This window comes from Nerophis ophidion, linkage group LG03, assembly GCF_033978795.1.
Source record: "Nerophis ophidion isolate RoL-2023_Sa linkage group LG03, RoL_Noph_v1.0, whole genome shotgun sequence".
Lineage (NCBI taxonomy): Eukaryota > Metazoa > Chordata > Actinopteri > Syngnathiformes > Syngnathidae > Nerophis > Nerophis ophidion.
In genome coordinates this window covers 12,190,781-12,213,004 of record NC_084613.1, presented here as the reverse complement: position 1 = coordinate 12,213,004, position 22,224 = coordinate 12,190,781, and the positions used below count along the sequence as shown (strand labels likewise).

The 22,224-nt window shown below is 38.5% G+C and overlaps 1 protein-coding gene across 1 annotated transcript in view; it reads left to right on the top strand.

Moving 5' to 3' along the window:
* The window catches only part of LOC133549121 (coiled-coil domain-containing protein 136-like), a 98,774-nt gene that overhangs the window by 39,388 nt on the left and 37,162 nt on the right, over window positions 1–22,224 (top strand). Inside the window, exons 3-5 of the mRNA XM_061894261.1 lie at window positions 2,153–2,425; window positions 12,249–12,323; window positions 21,039–21,341. Coding sequence (XP_061750245.1) covers window positions 2,153–2,425; window positions 12,249–12,323; window positions 21,039–21,341 — 651 coding nt within the window. The remainder of the gene's footprint in view (window positions 1–2,152; window positions 2,426–12,248; window positions 12,324–21,038; window positions 21,342–22,224) is intronic.

The following is a 22,224-nucleotide window of genomic DNA, read 5'->3' as shown; positions in this document are numbered from 1 at the left end:
CTTATAAAATTGGGAACAATTTCTCAAATTCAATCTGTTTCTGAGGTCGGCATTTTTCTCAGGTCCCAAGAAGGTCAGAACTACAAGAGTGTGTGTTCTTGTATTTCTACCCTTCTTGAGACATCAACAAGGAAAAGTAGCTTCCATATGAGGAGGTCTGAAAACATTTGAAGTGCCCCGCCCCCCCTTGACCCCCCTGACCAACATATGAAATAACAAGTGTGTGTAAGAAATGGACATATTTTAATTATAACATAAAGTATGTATATAGAGACATGTAATAACATGAAGTAAATAATTAAGAATTAAAACCAATTACAAACAAAAAAAGAAATAAACTAAAATAAATCTTTTTCTCACAATATGTCGACTTTTTTCTTATAAAATTGGGAACAATTTCTCATATTCAGTCTGTTTCTGAGGTCGGCATTTTTATCAGGTCCCAAGAAGGTCAGAACTACAAGAGTGTGTGTTCTTGTATTTCTACCCTTCTTGAGACATCAACAAGGAAAAGTGGCTTCCATATGAGGAGGTGTGAAAAAATTTGAAGTGCCCCCCCTCTGACCAACATATGAAATAACAAGTGTGTGTTAGAAATGGACATATTTTAATAAAAAAATGTTTTATATAGAGACATGTTGTAATAAAATGAAGTAAATAATGAAGATTTAAAACAAATTACAAACAAAAATATAAATAAACTAAATGCAGTCTTTTTCTCACAATGTGTCGACTTTTTTCTTATAAAATTGGGAACAATTTCTCAAATTCAATCTGTTTCTGAGCTCGGCATTTTTCTCAGGTACCAAGGTCAGAACTACAAGAGTGTGTGTTCTTGTATTTCTACCCTTCTTGAGACATCAACAAGGAAAAGTAGCTTCCATATGAGGAGGTGTGAAAACATTTGAAGTGCCCCCCCCTTTGACCAACATATGAAATAACAAGTGTGTGTTAGAAATGGACATATTTTAATTATAACATAAAGTATGTATATAGAGACATGTAATAACATGAAGTAAATAATTAAGAATTACAACCAATTACAAACAAAAAAAGAAATAAACTAAAATAAATCTTTTTCTCACAATATGTCGACTTTTTTCTTATAAAATTGGGAACAATTTCTCATATTCAATCTGTTTCTGAGGTCGGCATTTTTATCAGGTCCCAAGAAGGTCTGAACTACAAGAGTGTGTGTTCTTGTATTTCTACCCTTCTTGAGACATCAACAAGGAAAAGTAGCTTCCATATGAGGAGATGTGAAAAAATTTGAAGTGAACAACATATGAAATAACAAGTGTGTGTAAGAAATGGAAACATTTAAAGTCGGCATTTTTCTCAGGTCCCAAGAAGGTCAGAACTACAAGAGTGTGTGTGTGTGTGTGTGTGTGTGTGTGTGTGTGTGTGTTGTATTTCTACCCTTCTTGAGACATCAACAAGGAAAAGTAGCTTCCATACGAGGAGATGTGAAAAAATTTGAAGTGCCCCCCCCTCCGAACAACATATGAAATAACAAGTGTGTGTAAGAAATGGACACATTTGAGGTCGGCATTTTTCTCAGGTCCCAAGAAGGTCAGAACTACAAGAGAGTGTGTGTGTGTGTGTGTGTGTGTGTGTGTGTGTGTGTGTGTGTGTGTTGTTGTATTTCTACCCTTCTTGAGACATCAACAAGGAAAAGTAGCTTCCATATGAGGAGATGTGAAAAAATTTGAAGTGCCCCCCCCCTCTGAACAACATATGAAATAAAAAGTGTGTGTAAGAAATGGACACATTTGAGTTCAGCATTTTTCTCAGGTCCCAAAAAGGTCAGAACTACAAGAGTTGTGTGTGTGTGTGTGTGTGTGTGTGTGTGTGTGTGTGTGTGTGTGTGCCAGGGACTCACAACAAAGTGTCTTTTCTGCATCCTCCTTGGCTCCATTCTGTCAAACATCTCCCCTCGTGCCCAATGATGAAAAGGTGGCAGCCGCTTTGAATATTCCAATTGTGGGCGTCACAAAAGAGTGTTTAATCACAAGAGGGTGCTATTGATTGAAAAAGAAAGAAAAGAGACAACAAGGGCTGAGTCTGAGGCTGCGGCGAATGAAAGAGGCTTGATGAGAGGAGGCTTTGTCACCTGCGAGCGCTCCCTCCATCACTTTCATCTGGTCTACAGACGATCTGAGCGAGCTGAAAGCGGAGAGCGGCCCCGGCATGGAGCACATCAGCGCCAAGGAGCGAGGCGTCCTGGAGGAGGAGGAGGACGAGAAGGAGGAGAGGGCTCGGGAGGACGGGGAGGAGAAGGAGCTGCTGGGGGACGAGGAGACGAGTCTGACGGAGGAGCAGGAGCTGGAGGAGCTGAGGGGCCAGGTGGTGCAACTGCTGCTGGAGCTGGAGGACGCCAGGGAGACCTCCGGTAAACACCAGGAGAGCTTTTTGGAGCTGCAAGGTGAGAGGCGCCTGTTATACACCCCACCTAGCCCAGATGGCGCTGTTTACCTTCCTGTGTTTGACAGTGGAACCTCAACTTCCTAACTCGGCCTGTAAAGTTCATGAAAGTTTTACAAAGGTCACGGTTTGACTCCGGGAACTGACATTCGGTTGAAAAAAAGGAATTACCGTGTTTTCCGGACACTGCCGATAAATGGTCTATTACTGATCTTTTCCATATACAAACCCCGTTTCCTTATGAGTTGGGAAATAATGTTAGATGTAAATATAAACAAAATACAATGATTTGCAAATCATTTCCAACCCATATTCAGTTGAATATGCTACAAAGACAACATATTTGAAGCTCAAACTGATAAACATTTTTTTTTGTTGTTGCAAATAATCATTAACTTTAGAATTTGATGCCAGCAACACGTGACAAAGAAGTTGGGAAAGGAGGCAATAAATACTGATAAAGTTGAGGAATGCTCATCAAACACTTATATGGAACATCCCACAGGATTGGGTATAAAAGCAGCTTCCATGAAATGCTAAGTAATTCACAAACAAGAATGCGGCGACGGTCACCACTTTGTAAGCAAATTGTTGAACAGTTTTAGAACAACATTTTTCAACGAGCTATTGCGAGGAATTTAGGGATTTTACCACCTACGGTCCGTAAAATAATCAAAAGGTTCAGAGAATCTGGAGAAATCACTGCACGTAAGCGATGATATTACAGACCTTTGATCCGTCAGGCGGTACTGCATCAAAAACTGACATAAGTGTGTAAAGGATATCACCACATGAGCTCAGGAACACTTCAGAAAACCACTGTCAGTAACTACAGTTGGTCGCTACATCTGTAAGAGCAAGTTAAAACTCTACTATGCAAAGCCAAACCCATTTATCAACAGCACCCAGAAACGCTGCCCGCTTCGCTGGGCCTGAGCTCATCTAAGATGGACTGATGCAAAGTGGAAAAGTGTCCCATTTCCAATTATATTTGGAAACTGTGGACGTAGTGTCCTCCGGAACAAAGAGGAAAATAACCATCCGGATTGTTATAGGCGCAAAGTTCAAAAGCCAGCATCTGTGATGGTATGGGGGTGCATTAGTGCCCAAGGCATGGGTAACTTACACATCTGTGAAGGCACCATTAATGCTGAAAGGTACCTACAGGTTTTGGAGCAACATATGTTGTCATCCAAGCAACGTTATTATGGACGCCCCTGCTTATTTCAGCATGACAATGCCAAGCTACGTGTTACAACAGCGTGGCTTCGTAGTAAAAGAGTGTGGCTAATTTCCTGGCCCGCCTGCAGTCCAGACCTGTCACCCATGGAAAATGTGTGGCGCATTATGAAGCGTAAAATACGACAGCGAGACCCCGGACTGTTGAACGACTGAAGCTCTCCATAAAACAAAAATGGGAAAGTATTCCACTTTCAAAGCTTCAACAATTAGTTTCCTCAGTTCCCAAACGTTTATTGAGTGTTGTTAAAAGAAAAGGTGATGTAACACAGTGGTGAACATGCCCTTTCCCAACTACTTTGGCACGTGTTGCAGCCATGAAATTCTAAGTTAATTATAATTTGCAAAAAAAAAAAAAAAAGTTTATGAGTTTGAACATCAGATATCTTGTCTTTGTAGTCCATTCAACTGAATATGGGTTGAAAATGATTTGCAAAACATTGTATTCCGTTTATATTTACATCTAACACTATTTCCCAACTCCTATGGAAACGGGGTTTGTACCTGTATAAGGCGCACCGGATTATAAGGCGCACTGAAGATGAATGGTCTATTTTTGATCTGTTTTCATATATAAGGAGCACCGGAGTATTGTTGCGAGCGGGGCGTTCGGGTCGGGGTTTGTTGTCCCGGAATGCAGAACGGACGGCTCCGGACGACAGCTTGAGGTAGAACATGATTATTTAATCATACAAGTACCAAAAAGACAGAAGAGACAAAAGAAAAACGTGCCAATCGCACGGGAAGCTAATGTAACAACTTAGCACAGGAAATACAGGAGCAAGACACAGGAACATCGGAACGTAACAGTTGCGTACCGCAAACTCAATGATGCCACACCGATTGTGGCGAGCAACGTGACTAAAGAGCTCTCTGATTAGTGCTCAACAGCACTAATCAGAGGCAGGTGAAAAAAATAAGTACCCATGGAAACCAAAACAAACACCCAAAGTGCACAAAACAGAAACTAAGGGAGTCAAAAACTAACAGAACATAACTAAACAAAACATGATCCGGATCACGGCACAGGTACTTAACGGGGCGTCATTACCATTGACCCTCAGGCGGGAACAATAATCAAAGTAAACGCAACGGAACATCAATAATAAGGAGCCAAAATAAAATTAATACTCAACCTTTTGTCTCATTTTCCACGACTAAAAATTTAGTTCGATGATTTTCCAGACTCGGTGGGAACCCTGCAACATTATTGCAATGGAATCCAGCCAGTTATTAATGATTGCATCATAGAAACAAACAAATAGTCCATGCTTTCACCCTGGCAACGTAATAAATAATATGACTGAAGTAAGAAAAGGTTGCAGTAATGGGGCGTACAGTTGTAGAAATTATTGGAAACTCAAGACAGCCATGACATTATGTTCTTTACAAGTGTATGTTAACTTTTGATCGCGACTGTATACACACCCATATATATATATATAGTCTTTTGGCCACCCGGCCAAATTTTTTTTTAGCCTGACGTCAAAAGTTTGGACACCCCTGCGTGAAACAGTTGCGTGTAGCGAATGAAAAACTCGAGCAGAGGGATCGACGGCACAGGTACTTAAGGGGGCGTCATTACCATTGACCCTCAGGTGGGAACAATAATCAAAGTAAACGCAACGGAACGTCAATAAAAAGGAGCCAAAATAAAAAGAACACTCAACCTTTTGTCTCATTTTCCACAACTTAAAATTTGGTTCAATGATTTCTCAAACTTGGTGGGAACCCTGCAACATTATTGCAATGGAATCCAGCCAGTCATTAATGATTGCATCATAGAAACAAACAAATAGTCCATGCTATCACCCTGGCAACGTAAGAAATAATATGACTGAAGTAAGAAAAGGTTGCAGTAATGGGGCGTAGAGTTGAAGAAATTATTGGAAACTCAAGACAGCCATGACATTATGTTCTTTACAAGTGTATGCAAACTTCTGATCGCGACTGTATACACACCCATATATACTCTTTTGGCCAACCGGCCAAATTTTTTTTTAGCTTGACGTCAAAGTTTGGAACCCCTGCGTTAAACAGTCGCGTGTAGCGAATGACAAACTCGAGCAGAGTGATCGACGGCACAGGTACTTAAGGGGGCATCATTACCATCGACCCTCAGGTGGGAACAATAATCAAAGTAAACGCAACGGAACGTCAATAAAAAGGAGCCAAAATAAAAAGAACACTCAACTTTTTGTCTCATTTTCCACGACTGAAAATTTGGTTCAGTGATTTTCCAGACTCGGTGGGAACCCTGCAACATTATTGCAATGGAATCCAGCCAGTTATTAATGATTGCATCATAGTAACAAACAAATAGTCCATGCTATCACCCTGGCAACGTAATAAATAATATGACTGAAGTCAGGAAAGGTTGCAGTAATGGGGCGTAGAGTTGTAGAAATTATTGGAAACTCAAGACAGCCATGACATCATGTTTCTTACAAGTGTATGCAAACTTTTGATTGCGACTGTATACACACCCATAAATATATATATAGTCTTTTGGCCACCCGGCCACATTTTTTTTTTGAACACCCCTGCGTTAAACAGACAAACTTGAGCAGAGTGATCGACGGCACAGGTACTTAAGGGGGCGTCATTACCATCGACCCTCAAATGAGAACGATAATCAAAGTAAACGCAGGTGCTTGGCAACCATTAATGTAAACTCAAGACAGCCATCACATTATGTTTTTTACAAGTTTCTATAAACTTTTGATCGCGACTGTATATTAAACATCTCCATATGCCAGATATTTAAACTTTTTGTAATATTTTTAAAATTTTTTTTTTTTTTTTTTTAGTAACGTATTCTAGAAATTCTTTTGTTATAGAGTAATACTGTTCAATTCCTTTTTTTAAACCATAATTAATGATTTTTTTTCAAGTAATTTTCAGAAAACTGGCTCGGAGTGAGCAAGGCCATGTGGGTATTAGTCAGTGATCTCGGCGCGCCCTATGGCCGTGCGTCACGCTGACAGACACGGCGTGCTGAGCTCAGTTGTTTATCTGGACAACAGCGCCGCGCATTCCTCCGAGACAACTGTGCGTCCAGAGAAGCTTCCAGACTTCCCACTGTGGACGGGACGCCGCAGCTGTTCCCCGCCGGCAACTGTCGGGCTTTCCTCCGGGGGGGGAGGGGGATGACATAAGGTTGGACATGGGTGACGGCTACCCTGACTACGGTGGGGGTGCGGGGGGTGGGCGGGTGACAATGACGCTTCACCCACCCAATTTGATGAACACAAGGTGCTTTTATTTTGAAAAAAAGATCGCAGGGGGGGGGGGAGATACATTGTGGGGGTGGGGGGTGACATAAGGTTGGACGTGGGTGATGGCTATCCTGACTATGGTGGGGTTGCGGGGGGTGGGCGGGTGACAATGACGCTTCACCCACCCAATTTAATGAACACAAGGTGCTTTTATTTTGAAAAAAATATCGCAGGGGGGGGGGGGGGGGTGACATAAGGTTGGACGTGGGTGACGGCTATCCTGACTACGGTGGGGGTGCGGGGGGTGGGCGGGTGACAATAATGCTTCGCCCACCCAATTTGATGAACACAAGGTGCTTTTATTTTGAAAAAAAGATCGCAGGGGGGGGATACATTGTGGGGGGGGTGACATAAGGTTGGACATGGGTGACGGCTATCCAGACTACGGTGGGGGTGCAGGGGGGTGGGCGGGTGACAATGACGCTTCACCCACCCAATTTGGTGAACACAAGGTGCTTTTATTTTGAAAAAAAGATCGCAGGGGGGGGGGGTGTGTGACATAAGGTTGGACGTGGGTGACGGCTACCCTGACTACGGTGGGGTTACGGGGGGTGGGCGGGTGACAACGACGCTTCATCCACCCAATTTGATGAACACAAGGTGCTTTTATTTTGAAAAAAAGATCGCAGGGGAGGGGGAGATACATTGTGGGGGGGATGACATAAGGTTGGACGCGGGTGACGGCTATCCTGACTACGGTGGGGGTGCGGGGGAGGGGTGGGCGGGTGACAATGACGCTTCACCCACCCAATTTGATGAACACAAGGTGCTTTTATTTTGAAAAAAAGATCGCAGGGGGGGGAGATACATTGTGGAGGGGAAGACATCAGGTTGGATGTGGGTGACGGCTATCCTGACTACGGTGGGGGTGCGGGGGGTGGGCGGGTGACAATGACGCTTCACCCACCCAATTTGATGAACACAAGGTGCTTTTATTTTGAAAAAAAGATCGCGGGGGGGGGGGGGGGGAGATACATTGTGGGGGGTTGACATAAGGTTGGACATGGGTGACGCCTATCCTGACTATGGTGGGGGTGCAGGGGGGTGGGCGGGTGACAATGACGCTTCACCCACCCAATTTGATGAACACAAGGTGCTTTTATTTTGAAAAAAAGATCGCAGGGGGGGGGGTGACATAAGGTTGGACGTGGGTGACGGCTATCCTGACTACGGTGGGGGTGCGGGGGGTGGGCGGGTGACAATGATGCTTCGCCCACCCAATTTGATGAACACAAGGTGCTTTTATTTTGAAAAAAAGATCGCAGGGGGGGGATACATTGTGGGGGGGGTGACATAAGGTTGGACATGGGTGACGGCTATCCAGACTACGGTGGGGGTGCAGGGGGTTGGAATGGGTGACAATGACGCTTCACCCACCCAATTTGGTGAACACAAGGTGCTTTTATTTTGAAAAAAAGATCGCAGGGGGGGGGGTGTGTGACATAAGGTTGGACGTGGGTGACGGCTACCCTGACTACGGTGGGGTTACGGGGGGTGGGCGGGTGACAACGACGCTTCATCCACCCAATTTGATGAACACAAGGTGCTTTTATTTTGAAAAAAAGATCGCAGGGGAGGGGGAGATACATTGTGGGGGGGATGACATAAGGTTGGACGCGGGTGACGGCTATCCTGACTACGGTGGGGGTGCGGGGGGGTGGGCGGGTGACAATGACGCTTCACCCACCCAATTTGATGAACACAAGGTGCTTTTATTTTGAAAAAAAGATCGCAGGGGGGGGGGGGGGTGACATAAGGTTGGACGTGGGTGACGGCTATCCTGACTACGGTGGGGGTGCGGGGGGTGGGCGGGTGACAATGATGCTTCGCCCACCCAATTTGATGAACACAAGGTGCTTTTATTTTGAAAAAAAGATCGCAGGGGGGGGATACATTGTGGGGGGGGTGACATAAGGTTGGACATGGGTGACGGCTATCCAGACTACGGTGGGGGTGCAGGGGGGTGGGCGGGTGACAATGACGCTTCACCCACCCAATTTGGTGAACACAAGGTGCTTTTATTTTGAAAAAAAGATCGCAGGGGGGGGGTGTGTGACATAAGGTTGGACGTGGGTGACGGCTACCCTGACTACGGTGGGGTTACGGGGGGTGGGCGGGTGACAACGACGCTTCATCCACCCAATTTGATGAACACAAGGTGCTTTTATTTTGAAAAAAAGATCGCAGGGGAGGGGGAGATACATTGTGGGGGGGATGACATAAGGTTGGACGCGGGTGACGGCTATCCTGACTACGGTGGGGGTGCGGGGGAGGGGTGGGCGGGTGACAATGACGCTTCACCCACCCAATTTGATGAACACAAGGTGCTTTTATTTTGAAAAAAAGATCGCAGGGGGGGGAGATACATTGTGGAGGGGAAGACATCAGGTTGGACGTGGGTGACGGCTATCCTGACTACGGTGGGGGTGCGGGGGGTGGGCGGGTGACAATGACGCTTCACCCACCCAATTTGATGAACACAAGGTGCTTTTATTTTGAAAAAAAGATCGCGGGGGGGGGAGATACATTGTGGGGGGGATGACATAAGGTTGGACATGGGTGACGCCTATCCTGACTATGGTGGGGGTGCAGGGGGGTGGGCGGGTGACAATGACGCTTCACCCACCCAATTTGATGAACACAAGGTGCTTTTATTTTGAAAAAAAGATCGCAGGGGGGGGGGGGTGACATAAGGTTGGACGTGGGTGACGGCTATCCTGACTACGGTGGGGGTGCGGGGGGGGGGTGGGCGGGTGACAAAGACACTTCACCCACCCAATTTGATGAACACAAGGTGCTTTTATTTTGAAAAAAAGATCGCAGGGGGGGATACATTGTGGGGGGAATGACATAAGGTTGGACGAGGGTGACGGCTATCCTGACTACGGTGGGGGTGAGAAGGGTGGGCGGGTGACAATGACGCTTCACCCACCCAATTTGATGAACACAAGGTGCTTTTATTTTGAAAAAAAGATCGCAGGGGGGGATACATTGTGGGGGGAATGACATAAGGTTGGACGAGGGTGACGGCTATCCTGACTACGGTGGGGGTGAGAAGGGTGGGCGGGTGACAATGACGCTTCACCCACCCAATTTGATGAACACAAGGTGCTTTTATTTTGAAAAAAAGATCGCAGGGGGGGGGGAGATACATTGTGGGGGGGATGACATAAGGTTGGACGTGGGTGACGGCTATCCTGACTATGGTGGGTGTGCGGGGGGTCGGCGGGTGATAATGACGCTTCACCCACCCAATTAGATGAACACAAGGTGCTTTTATTTTGAAAAAAAGATCGCAAATATCTGACATTTTTGGCAACTTTTCAAGGTGTTTTTTTTTTTGTTTTTGCTATTGCAATGAAAAAAACGTTGATTTCGCTTCATGAGCACTGCAAAAAAAAAACGAGAAAAAAAAACTCTGGTCATAATGTATGCTCGTAAACCTCCACGAGGTATCCCAGCAGACATCTTGCGGAGTAACCGCGGGCAACGGTGTACGAACCCCAAAACCAATGAAGTTGTGTAAATGGTAAATAAAAACAGAATACAATGATTTGCAAATCCTTTTCAACTTATATTCAATTGAATAAACTGCAAAGACAAAATATTTAACATTGTTTTTTTTTTATAGCAAATTTTAGCTCATTAATAGTTGCAACATGCTTCAAAATAAGCTGGCACAAGTGGCAAAACAGACTGAGAAAGTTAAGGAATCCTCATCTAAGGCTTATCTGGAAGATCCCACAGGTGAACAGGCTAATTGGGAACAGGTGGGTGCCGTGATTGGGTATAAAAGCAGCTTCCATGAAATGCTCAGTCGTTCACAAACAAGGACGGGGCGAGAGTCACCACCTTGTCAAGAAACGCGCGAGCAAATTGTCCAACAGTTTAAGAAAAAACATTTCTCAACGAGCTATTGTAAGTAATTTAGGGATTTCACCATCTACGGTCCGTAATAACATCGAAAGGTTCAGGGAATCTGGAGAAATTACTGCACGTAAGTGATGATGTTACCGACCAGGCAGTACTTCATCAAAAAGCGACTTCAGTGTGTAAAGGATATCACCACATGGTCTCAGGAACACTTCAGAAAACCACTGTCAGTAACTACAGTTGGTCGCTACATCCGTAAGCGCAAGTTAAAACTCTACTATGCAAAGCCAAAGCCATTTATCAACAACACCCAGAAACGCCGCCGACTTCGCTGGGCCCGAACTCTTCTAAGATGGACTGATGCAAAGTGGAAAAGTGTTCTGACGAGTCCACATTTGACCATCCAGACTGTTATCGACGCAAAGTTCAAAAGCCAGCATCTGTGATGGTATGGGGGTGCATTAGTGCCCAAGGCATAGGTAACTTACACATCTGTGAAGGCACCATTAATGCTGGAAGGTACATACAGGTTTTGGAACAACATATGCTGCCATCTAAGCGCCGTCTTTTTCATGGACGCCCCTGCTTATTTCAGCAAGACAATGCCAAGCCACATTCAGCACGTGTTACAACAGCGTGGCTTCTTAAAAAAAAGAGTGCAGGTACTTTCCTGGCCCGCCTGCAGTCCAGACCTGTCTTCCATGGAAAATGTGTGGCGCATTATGAAGCGTAAAATACGACAGCGGAGACTCCGGACTGATGAACGACTGAAGCTCTACATAAAACAAAAATGGGAAAGAATTCCACTTTCAAAGCTTCAACAATTAGTTTCCTCAGTTCCCAAAACGTTTATTGAGTGTTGTTAAAAGAAAAGGTGATGTAACACAGTGGTGAACATGCCCTTTCCCAACTACTTTGGCACGTGTTGCAGCAGTGAAATTTTCAGTTAGTTTCTATTTGCAAAAAAAAATAAAGTTTATGAGTTTGAACATCAAATATCTTGTCTTTGTAGTGCATTCAACTGAATATGGGTTGAAAAGGATTTTTAACATATTTTACTATTTATATTACTGTATCATTGTGTATGCACCTTAGGGGATCTGCTCCAATTTCCTTGTTCTTTGAACCTGTTCACTGTAATGAAAACAATAAAAAACTGTATTCTCTTCTAAAATAGAGCAAAAGCTGGAAGAGTTACATGAATGTATATATACACACACACACACACACACACACACACACACACACGCACACACACAAAGAGAGAGTCTGAAAAGTTGCTTGCGTCATTCTGTTTCGCTTCAAGGGCGAACAGCTTATCCAGTTGTCATCTTCCAATCAGCTCGCTGAATTGACATGTTTCTCTTATCTCTATTTCGCTTGCCCAAATCCCCCCCCCCCCTTTCCCCCCTCCCCGCCCCCTCGCCCTCACAGGCCAGTTGGAGGATGAGCGTCTGGCCTGCGCCCATCAGGCTGAAGCTTTCACACGTCAAATCCAGAATCTGCAAGGTAACCCCGAAAGAGTCTCAGATTCAACACGTTAGAGCATAAAATTGAACAGGTTCGACATTTTTACCGTTAAAAATACGACATCGGGTATCCTCGGGCCTTGTTGATTTAATTCGGATTGCTCATATTTGTTTTTAGTGACACAAGCCTTTTTTAAATTACATTTTGTCCATTTTTATATTTATTTTTGGCTAGAAATAAATGTATACTGCCTATGTATTTGTTACATGCTCATATATAATAATATTACATTATAAATCGTGTTTTAGAAATATATATATATATATATATATACATATATATTAAATACAAACACATATATACATACATGTATTTGTATGTATACATACACACACACATATTTACATATACACACTTACATATATACACACATACATATATATGTACACACACATACATACAAATGTACATATATACATATACATACACATATTATACATATGGACATAAATACATTTTTACATCCATATATACATACATATATATACACTTATACATACATACATACATATAAGTACACTTATACATACATACACATATACATACATATATATATATATACACATACATATACACACATATATACATATATATATATATATACACACACACACACACACATATATATATATATATATACACATACATATATAAACATACATATATATGGATATTTACATATTCATACACAAATATATAAACAAATATGTACATAAATAAATATTTACATACATATATACTTATCTACACGTATACACACACATATCTACACATTCATACTTATCTACATGTATATACACATATATACACACATATACATATATACACACGTATATACACATATACATACATATATATTCATATATATTGTCACACACACAAACATATATATATATATATATATACATATACATATACACATATATATATATAAACATATATATACATATACATATATATACATACATATATATATATACATATATATATATATACACACACACATGTATATATATATATATACATATGTACATGTATATATATGTATGTGTACATAAACACATATGTACATGTACATATATATATATACATGTGTGTGTATATATATATATATATATATATATATATATATATATATATATATATATATATATATATATATATATATATATATATATATATATATATATATATATATATATATATATGCACCTGGGGATAGGTTGATTGGCAACACTAAAATTGGCCCTAGTGTGTGAATGTGAGTGTGAATGTTGTCTGTCTATCTGTGTTGGCCCTGTGATGAGGTGGTGACTTGTCCAGGGCGTACCCTGCCTTCCGCCCGATTGTAGCTGAGATAGGCGCCAGCGCCCCCCGCGATCCCGAAAGGGAATAAGCGGTAGAAAATGGATGGATGGATGGGTATATATATATATATATATATATATATATATATATATATATATATATATATATATACACATACATATATATATACGTATATATGAATCAGGACTGTTAACCATAACGCGTTAACGCAAAAAAATAATTATGGCCTTATAAAATATGAATGAAGATGAATCACTTCCGCATTAGTACCCAAATATTGGGGTTTTTCTTCAGCAAATTTTATTCATGCAGGCAAATAACTCGTGATTAATCATAGGTTTGTAGTGTGATTAATCTGATTTAAAAAAATAATTCCTTGACAGCCCCAATATATATATATATATTTACATATTATACAATTATAAGTTTTATTAGAATATATAATATAGTAAAATAAATTAAATAATTACAATGTCTCAAAAATTAAGTAAAACAATAAAAACGTTTTAATTTTTTAAATAATTGTACATTAAAAGTTGGATTTTAAATGTTTTTCATTTTGTTATAAATGTATTCAAATGTTTGAATATTTTTAAATAAAAATAAAATCATACACATAAATTTGATTAAAATAACACCACATACAAATATAAGAGTAAGGAATAATGACAATAAAGCTCATTATTGGATAATATACCATTTTAAAGACATTTTAAATATTATGCGGCATATATGAGGGTCAATTTGGAACACCAAACTATGTTTTTAAATTGTTATCTTACCTGAGAAATGCTTAAAATGGTGTTCTTCTTTTAAAAAAAGTATTAACAGCTGACATATAGATTTCAGTGAAACATTTTAAAAACGTTCCTGTATGACATTCTGACTACTAAATTGCATTTGTACTCAAATATTGTGATATTTTATTCATCAAATGTTTTTAATGCAAGCAAATAACCCTTAATTTATTATAGATTTACAGTGATTAATCGCATTGAAAAAAAAAAAAAAAAAAAAAAAAATCGCCTGACAGCCCTAATATAAATTTTAAATATTTTTGTATTTTTTTTAAATATTATAAATGCATAATTTTTATTAAACAACCCCAAAAGGGAAACACGATAAAAAAAAATGGATGGATGGAATATAATATTGTAAAATAATTAAAATGTCCCAAAAAATAAGTACATCAAAACTTAATTTAAAAAAAAATAATTGTTCCCTGGACTAGTCGCTACTTCATCACGGGCCAATCATTTTCTTACAAATGTATTAAATTGTTTAAATCATTTGAAAAAAAACCCAAAAAAACATACATTAATTTTTCTTTTATATAAATATAGGTTTTTAGTTTTCATATTATACATATATTATTTTTATCATGATATATAATATAGTAAAATAAATGCAATAATGAAAATGTCCCCCAAAAATTAAGTATATAAAAACATGTGATTTTACTGTATTGATATTTTCAAAATAATTACATTACATATTAAAAATCTGATTATTTAAAAAAAAAAAAAATTCTTAAAAAGGTTTAAATAATTTTAAATTAAAAAAAACATACATGCAGGTTCAGTGTAATTAAAATAACACCACATACAAATTTACTCGTGTATTTGTATGTGGTGTTATTTTAATTGACAATATACCATTTTAAAAACATTTTAAATATTATGCGGCATATATGGGGGTCAAATTGGAACACCAAACTATTTTCTTAAATGGTTATCCTACCTGAAAAATGCTTAAAATGGCGTTTATCTTTTAAAAAAATGAATAACAGCAGACATACGACATATGACTTTTGTAGGATTTCCAGTCTAATTCTCAAAAACGACCATTTTTGGGGGCATTTAGCAGGCACGTCGTGCTTTGAAGACAGCGGATGGATTTGGGCAAATGTTATAAGCTTGTGACTACAGGACTAAAAGTATAAAGTATGGGAGACGCTGCAAGTGTGGAGCTGCAAGATATTTGCTGACAAAGCGAGTGTGACACATCTGCAGATACCGATGCCAAGCTGCCAGCGCTATTACATTGCTATCATTGAGCTGGAAGGAAAAATATTCCTCCTAAAAATACGCAGTGGCGGGGGGGGGAAAAAAGCATGGGTTGCCATCCGTTACATCAGCTCCTACACACACACACACACACACACACACACACACACACACACACACACACACACACACACACACACACACACACACACACACACACACACACACACGTTTTTCGTACCTTCTTGAGACCTGAGAACCCCCCTTTCTAGATATATAAAGATGTGTATTTATAACATGAAAAATATATAAATACCAAGCAAACATAAAAAAAAACTTGAAATTTCACAAGAAAAAGGTCACCATTTCACAAGAAAAACTTAGAATTTTGGCAGTATTATAATAAAAGTCATATTTTTTTACTCAACAACAGTCGCAAAGTTAGAATTTTGGCAGTTTTAGGAAAAGAGTCGTAATTTTACTCGACAAAAGTCACAATTTCATAAGAACACTTAAAAATGTTGGAAACTTTATGAAAAGAGTCGTAATTTTACTCGACAAAAGTGACAATTTTATCAATCAATCAATCAATCAATGTTTACTTATACAGCCCTAAATCACTAGTGTCTTAAAGGAAGAAGACTTTAACATTTTAGCAATTTTATGAAAAGAGTTGTCATTTTACTCGACAAACGTCGCAATTTTAGGAGAAAACTGGAACACTTTGGCAATATTTTATCAACAACCTGAATTTTACTCAAAAAATGTCACAGTTTTACAAGAACGACAAAAAAATTGGCAATATTGTGATAAAAGTCAGAGTTTTATGACAAATGTCACCATTTTGCATTAAAAAGTAATAATGAAAGACTATGAGAAATACTTCCCAGTTTTATTACAAAAAAATTGATACCTTGTGAGAAAAAGACAGCTTTTAGTACATTTTTTGTTTGTAATTGTTTTTTAATCTTCATTATTTACTTCAAGTTATTACAGTCTGTCTCGATACCCATATTTATTTAATTAGTTTTATTTAACTTTGGCCAAAATTTCTTACGCACACTTGTTATTTCATATGTTGACCAGGAGGTGCAAATGAGACATTCTCTATTAGATGCAATGGTTTTCCGTATTGGGACCATGATTTATGTCCTCACTTGTTCACACCTCCTCATATGGAAGCTACTCTTCCTTGTTGATGTCTCAAGAAGGGCAGGAATACAAGAAAACACACACACACACACACACACACACACACTTGTATTTCTTACCTTCTTGAGACCTCCGAATATTGCCTACCTCTTCAGGACCACCCTTTCTAGATATATAAAGATGTGTATTTACAACATAAATAATATATGCTTACTATGCAAATATAAAAAAATTTGAAATTTCACAAGAAAAACTTAGAATTTTGGCAGTATTATAATAAAAGTCATCTTTTCTACTCAACAACAGTCGCAAAGTTAGAATTTTGGCAGTTTCATGAAAAGAGTCGTAATTTTTCTCGACAAAAGTCACAATTTCATAAGAACACTTAAAAATGTTGGAAACTTTATGAAAAGAGTTGTAATTTTACTCGACAAAAGTGACAATTTTATCAATCAATCAATCAATCAATGTTTACTTATATAGCCCTAAATCACTAGTGTCTTAAAGGAAGAAGACTTTAACATTTTAGCAATTTTTTGAAAAGAGTTGTCATTTTATTTGACAAACGTCGCAATTTTAGGAGAAAACTGGAACACTTTGGCAATATTTTATCAAAAACCTGAATTTTACTCAAAAAATGTCACAATTTTACAAGAACGACAAACAAGTTAGCAATATTGTGATAAAAGTCAGAATATTATGACAAATGTCAGAATTTTGGATTAAAAAGTAATAATGAAAGACTATGAGAAATACATCCCAGTTTTATTACAAAAAAATTGATACCTTGTGAGAAAAAGACTGCTTTTAGTACATTTTTTGTTTGTAATTGTTTTTTAATCTTCATTATTTACTTCAAGTTATTACAGTCTGTCTCGATACCCATATTTATTTAATTTGTTTTATTTAATTTTGGCCAAAATTTCTTACGCACACTTGTTATTTCATATGTTGACCAGGGGGTGCAAATGAGACATTCTCTATTAGATGCAATGGTTTTCCGTATTGGGACCATGATTTATGTCCTCACTTGTTCACACCTCCTCATATGGAAGCTACTTTTCCTTGTTGATGTCTCAAGAAGGGCAGAAATACAAGAAAACACACACACACACACACTTTTGTATTTCTTACCTTCTTGAGACCTCCGAATATTGCCTACTTCTTCAGGACCACCCTTTCTAGATATATAAAGATGTGTATTTACAACATTAATAATATATACATACTATGCAAACATAAAAAAACTTGAAATTTCACAAGAAAAAGGTCACCATTTCACAAGAAAAACTTAGAATTTTGGCAGTATTATACTAAAAGTCATCTTTTCTACTCAACAACAGTCGCAAAGTTAGAATTTTGGCAGTTTTATGAAAAGAGTCGTAATTTTACTCGACAAAGGTCACAATTTCACAAGAACACTTAAAATGTTGGCAACTTTATTAAAAAGAGTTGTAATTTTACTCGACAAAAGTGACAGTTTTATAAGAAAACTTTAGAATTTGGGCAATTTTACTCAACAAACGCCACAATTTGATGAGAAAACTGGAACACTTTTGCCATTTTTCTCAAAAAAATTTCACAATTTTACAGGAACAACAAACAAATTTGCAATATTGTGATGAAAGTCAGAGTTTTATGACAAATGTCACAGATTTGCATTTAAAAGTAATAATTTTATGAGAAAATATTGCAATATTACAGACAGAAAGAATGTGAGAAATACTTCCCAGTTTTATTACAAAAAAGTCGACAGTTTGTGAGAAAAAGACTGCTTTTAGTACATTTTTTGTTTGTAATTGTTTTTTTAATCTTCATTATATACTCCAAGTTATTACAGTACCCATATTTGTTTAATTTGTTTTATTTAATTTTGGCCAAAGGGGGCACATTTCAATTTCTTACGCACACTTGTTATTTCATATGTTGACCAGGGGGTGCAAATGAGACATTCTCTATTAGATGCAATGGTTTTCCGTATTGGGACCATGATTTATGTCCTCACTTGTTCACACCTCCTCATATGGAAGCTACTCTTCCTTGTTGATGTCTCAAGAAGGGCAGGAATACAAGAAAACACACACACACACACACACACACACACACACGTTTTTCATACCTTTTTGAGACCTGAGAACCCCCCTTTCTAGGTATATAAAGATGTGTATTTACAACATTAATAATACATACATACTATGCAAACATAAAAAAAATTGAAATTTCACAAGAAAAAGGTCACCATTTCACAAGAAAAACTTAGAATTTTGGCAGTATTATAATAAAAGTCATATTTTTTTACTCAACAACAGTCCAATTTTAGAATTTTGGCACTTTTATGAAAAGAGTCGTAATTTTACTCGAGAAAAGTGACAATTTTATAAGAAGACTTTAAAATTTTGGCAATTTTATGAAAAGAGTTGTAATTTTACTCGACAAAAGTGACAATTTCATCAATCAATCAATCAATCAATGTTTACTTATATAGCCCTAAAACACTAGTGTCTTAAAGGAAGAAGACTTTAACATTTTAGCAATTTTATGAAAAGAGTTGTCATTTTATTTGACAAACGTCGCAATTTTAGGAGAAAACTGGAACACTTTGGCAATATTTTATAAACAACCTGAATTTTACTCAAAAAATGTCACAATTTTACAAGAACGACAAACAAATTGGCAATATTGTGATAAAAGTCAGAGTTTTATGACAAATGTCACCATTTTGCATTAAAAAGTAATAATGAAAAAATATGAGAAAAACTTCCCAGTTTTATTACAAAAAAATTGATACCTTGTGAGAAAAAGACTGCTTTTAGTACATTTTTTGTTTGTAATTGTTTTTTAATCTTCATTATTTACTTATTATTACAGTCTGTCTCGATACCCATATTTATTTAATTAGTTTTATTTAATTTTGGCCAAAATTTCTTACGCACACTTGTTATTTCATATGTTGACCAACCTCCCTCCTTTTTGGGACCACCCTCATTTTGATAAATTTCACCACCAGGGGATGCAAATGAGACATTCTCTATTAGATGCAATGGTTTTCCGTATTGGGACCATGATTTAAGTCCTCACTTGTTCACACCTCCTCATATGGAAGCTACTCTTCCTTGTTGATGTCTCAAGAAGGGCAGGAATACAAGAAAACACACACACACACACACTTTTGTATTTCTTACCTTCTTGAGACCTCCGAATATTGCCTACTTCTTCAGGACCACCCTTTCTAGATATATAAAGATGTGTATTTACAACATAAATAATATATACATACTATGCAAACATAAAAAAACTTGAAATTTCACAAGAAAAAGGTCACCATTTCACAAGAAAAACTTTGAATTTTGGCAGTATTATAATAAAAGTCATATTTTCTACTCAACAACAGTCGCAAAGTTAGAATTTTGGCAGTTTTATGAAAAGAGTTGTAATTTTACTCGACAAAGGTCACAATTTCACAAGAACACTTAAAAATGTTGGCAACTTTATTAAAAAGAGTTGTAATTTTACTCGACAAAAGTGACAGTTTTATAAGAAAACTTTAAAATTTGGGCAATTTTACTCAACAAACGCCACAATTTGATGAGAAAACTGGAACACTTTGGCCATTTTTCTCAAAAAAAATTCACAATTTTACAGGAACGACAAACAAATTTGCAACATTGTGATGAAAGTCAGAGTTTTATGACAAATGTCACAGATTTGCATTTAAAAGTAATAATTTTATGAGAAAATATTGCAATATTACAGACAGAAAGAATGTGAGAAATACTTCCCAGTTTTATTTAAAAAAAGTCGTCACCTTGTGAGAAAAAGACTGCTTTTAGTAAATTTTTTGTTTGTAATTGTTTTTTTAATCTTCATTATATACTTCGAATTATTACAGTACCCATATTTGTTTAATTTGTTTTATTTAATTTTGGCCAAAGGGGGCACATTTCAATTTCTTACGCACACTTGTTATTTCATATGTTGACCAGGGGGTGCAAATGAGACATTCTCTATTAGATGCAATGGTTTTCCGTATTGGGACCATGATTTATGTCCTCACTTGTTCACACCTCCTCATATGGAAGCTACTTTTCCTTGTTGATGTCTCAAGAAGGGCAGGAATATAAGAAAACAAACACACACACACACACACACACACACACACACTTACACACTTACACACTTACATGCCGCTGCTGGTGTCCCCCTACAGCCCAGCTGCGCTCGGTGCAGGAAGAGATGGACAGCCTGGAGGAGGAGAAGGAGAGCGAGCTGGCCGAGGCCCAGGAGGAGCTGCGGGTGGCCCAGGAGGAGGTGCTCCTCCTCCAGCAGGCGGCCGAGGAGGCGGCGGGCGAGCGGGAGAACGACATCGCCTCCCTGCAGGAGGAGCTGTGCCGGCGGCGGGCCGAGCTGCAGCGCCTGAGCGAGGAGACGCAGGAGTACGAGCTGGAGATCACCACGCTGAGGGCCGAGATCAGCATGAAGAGCCAGCGCAGGGAGGCGGAGAGGAGGGAGGGTAAGCAGCAGGCCTTTAAAGATCCCTTCATGGATGAAATGACCATGGCGTACACACGTCCACCTCACCTGGTCAGCGGTCAATCACTGAGCACACACACGTTATACGCTCCAAACCACAGTCCAAATAGCACCTGCAAACTATAAAAATGAGGTGTTGCGTGTGATCTACTAAGACGGCGTGTGTGCAATTGATAACAAGTGCAAACGTGACGCAGACCGGCCTATTCAAATGAGGCTTTTGCGTGTGCTTTAGCCGTCACCATGGAGACACTCATTTTCCTCCACATTTATGAGAGGCGCAGCGGTGGTGTGAGGGGATGTCTGCATCCACACGCAATACATTTTTCACTGTATATATATATATATATATATATATATATATATATATATATATATATTAAATTGGCCCTAGTGTGTGAATGTGGGTGTGAATGTTGTCTGTCTATCTGTGTTGGCCCTGCGATGAGGTGGCGACTTGTCCAGGGTGTACGCTGCCTTCCGCCCGATTGTAGCTGAGATAGGCGCCAGCGCCCCCCGCGACCCCGAAAGGGAATAAGCGGTAGAAAATGGATGGATGGATATATAGATATATTAAAATATGTACAGTCATATATTTACATATAAACACGTAAATGTGTAAAGATACATACATACATACATACATATATATAAACACGTAAATGTGTAAAGATACATACATACATATATATACACACTTCAATGTATATACAAATACATAAAAATACATATATATATATATATACATATACATACATACATACATACATACATACATACATACATACATACATACATATATATATATATATATATATATATATATATATATATATATATATATATATATATATATATATATA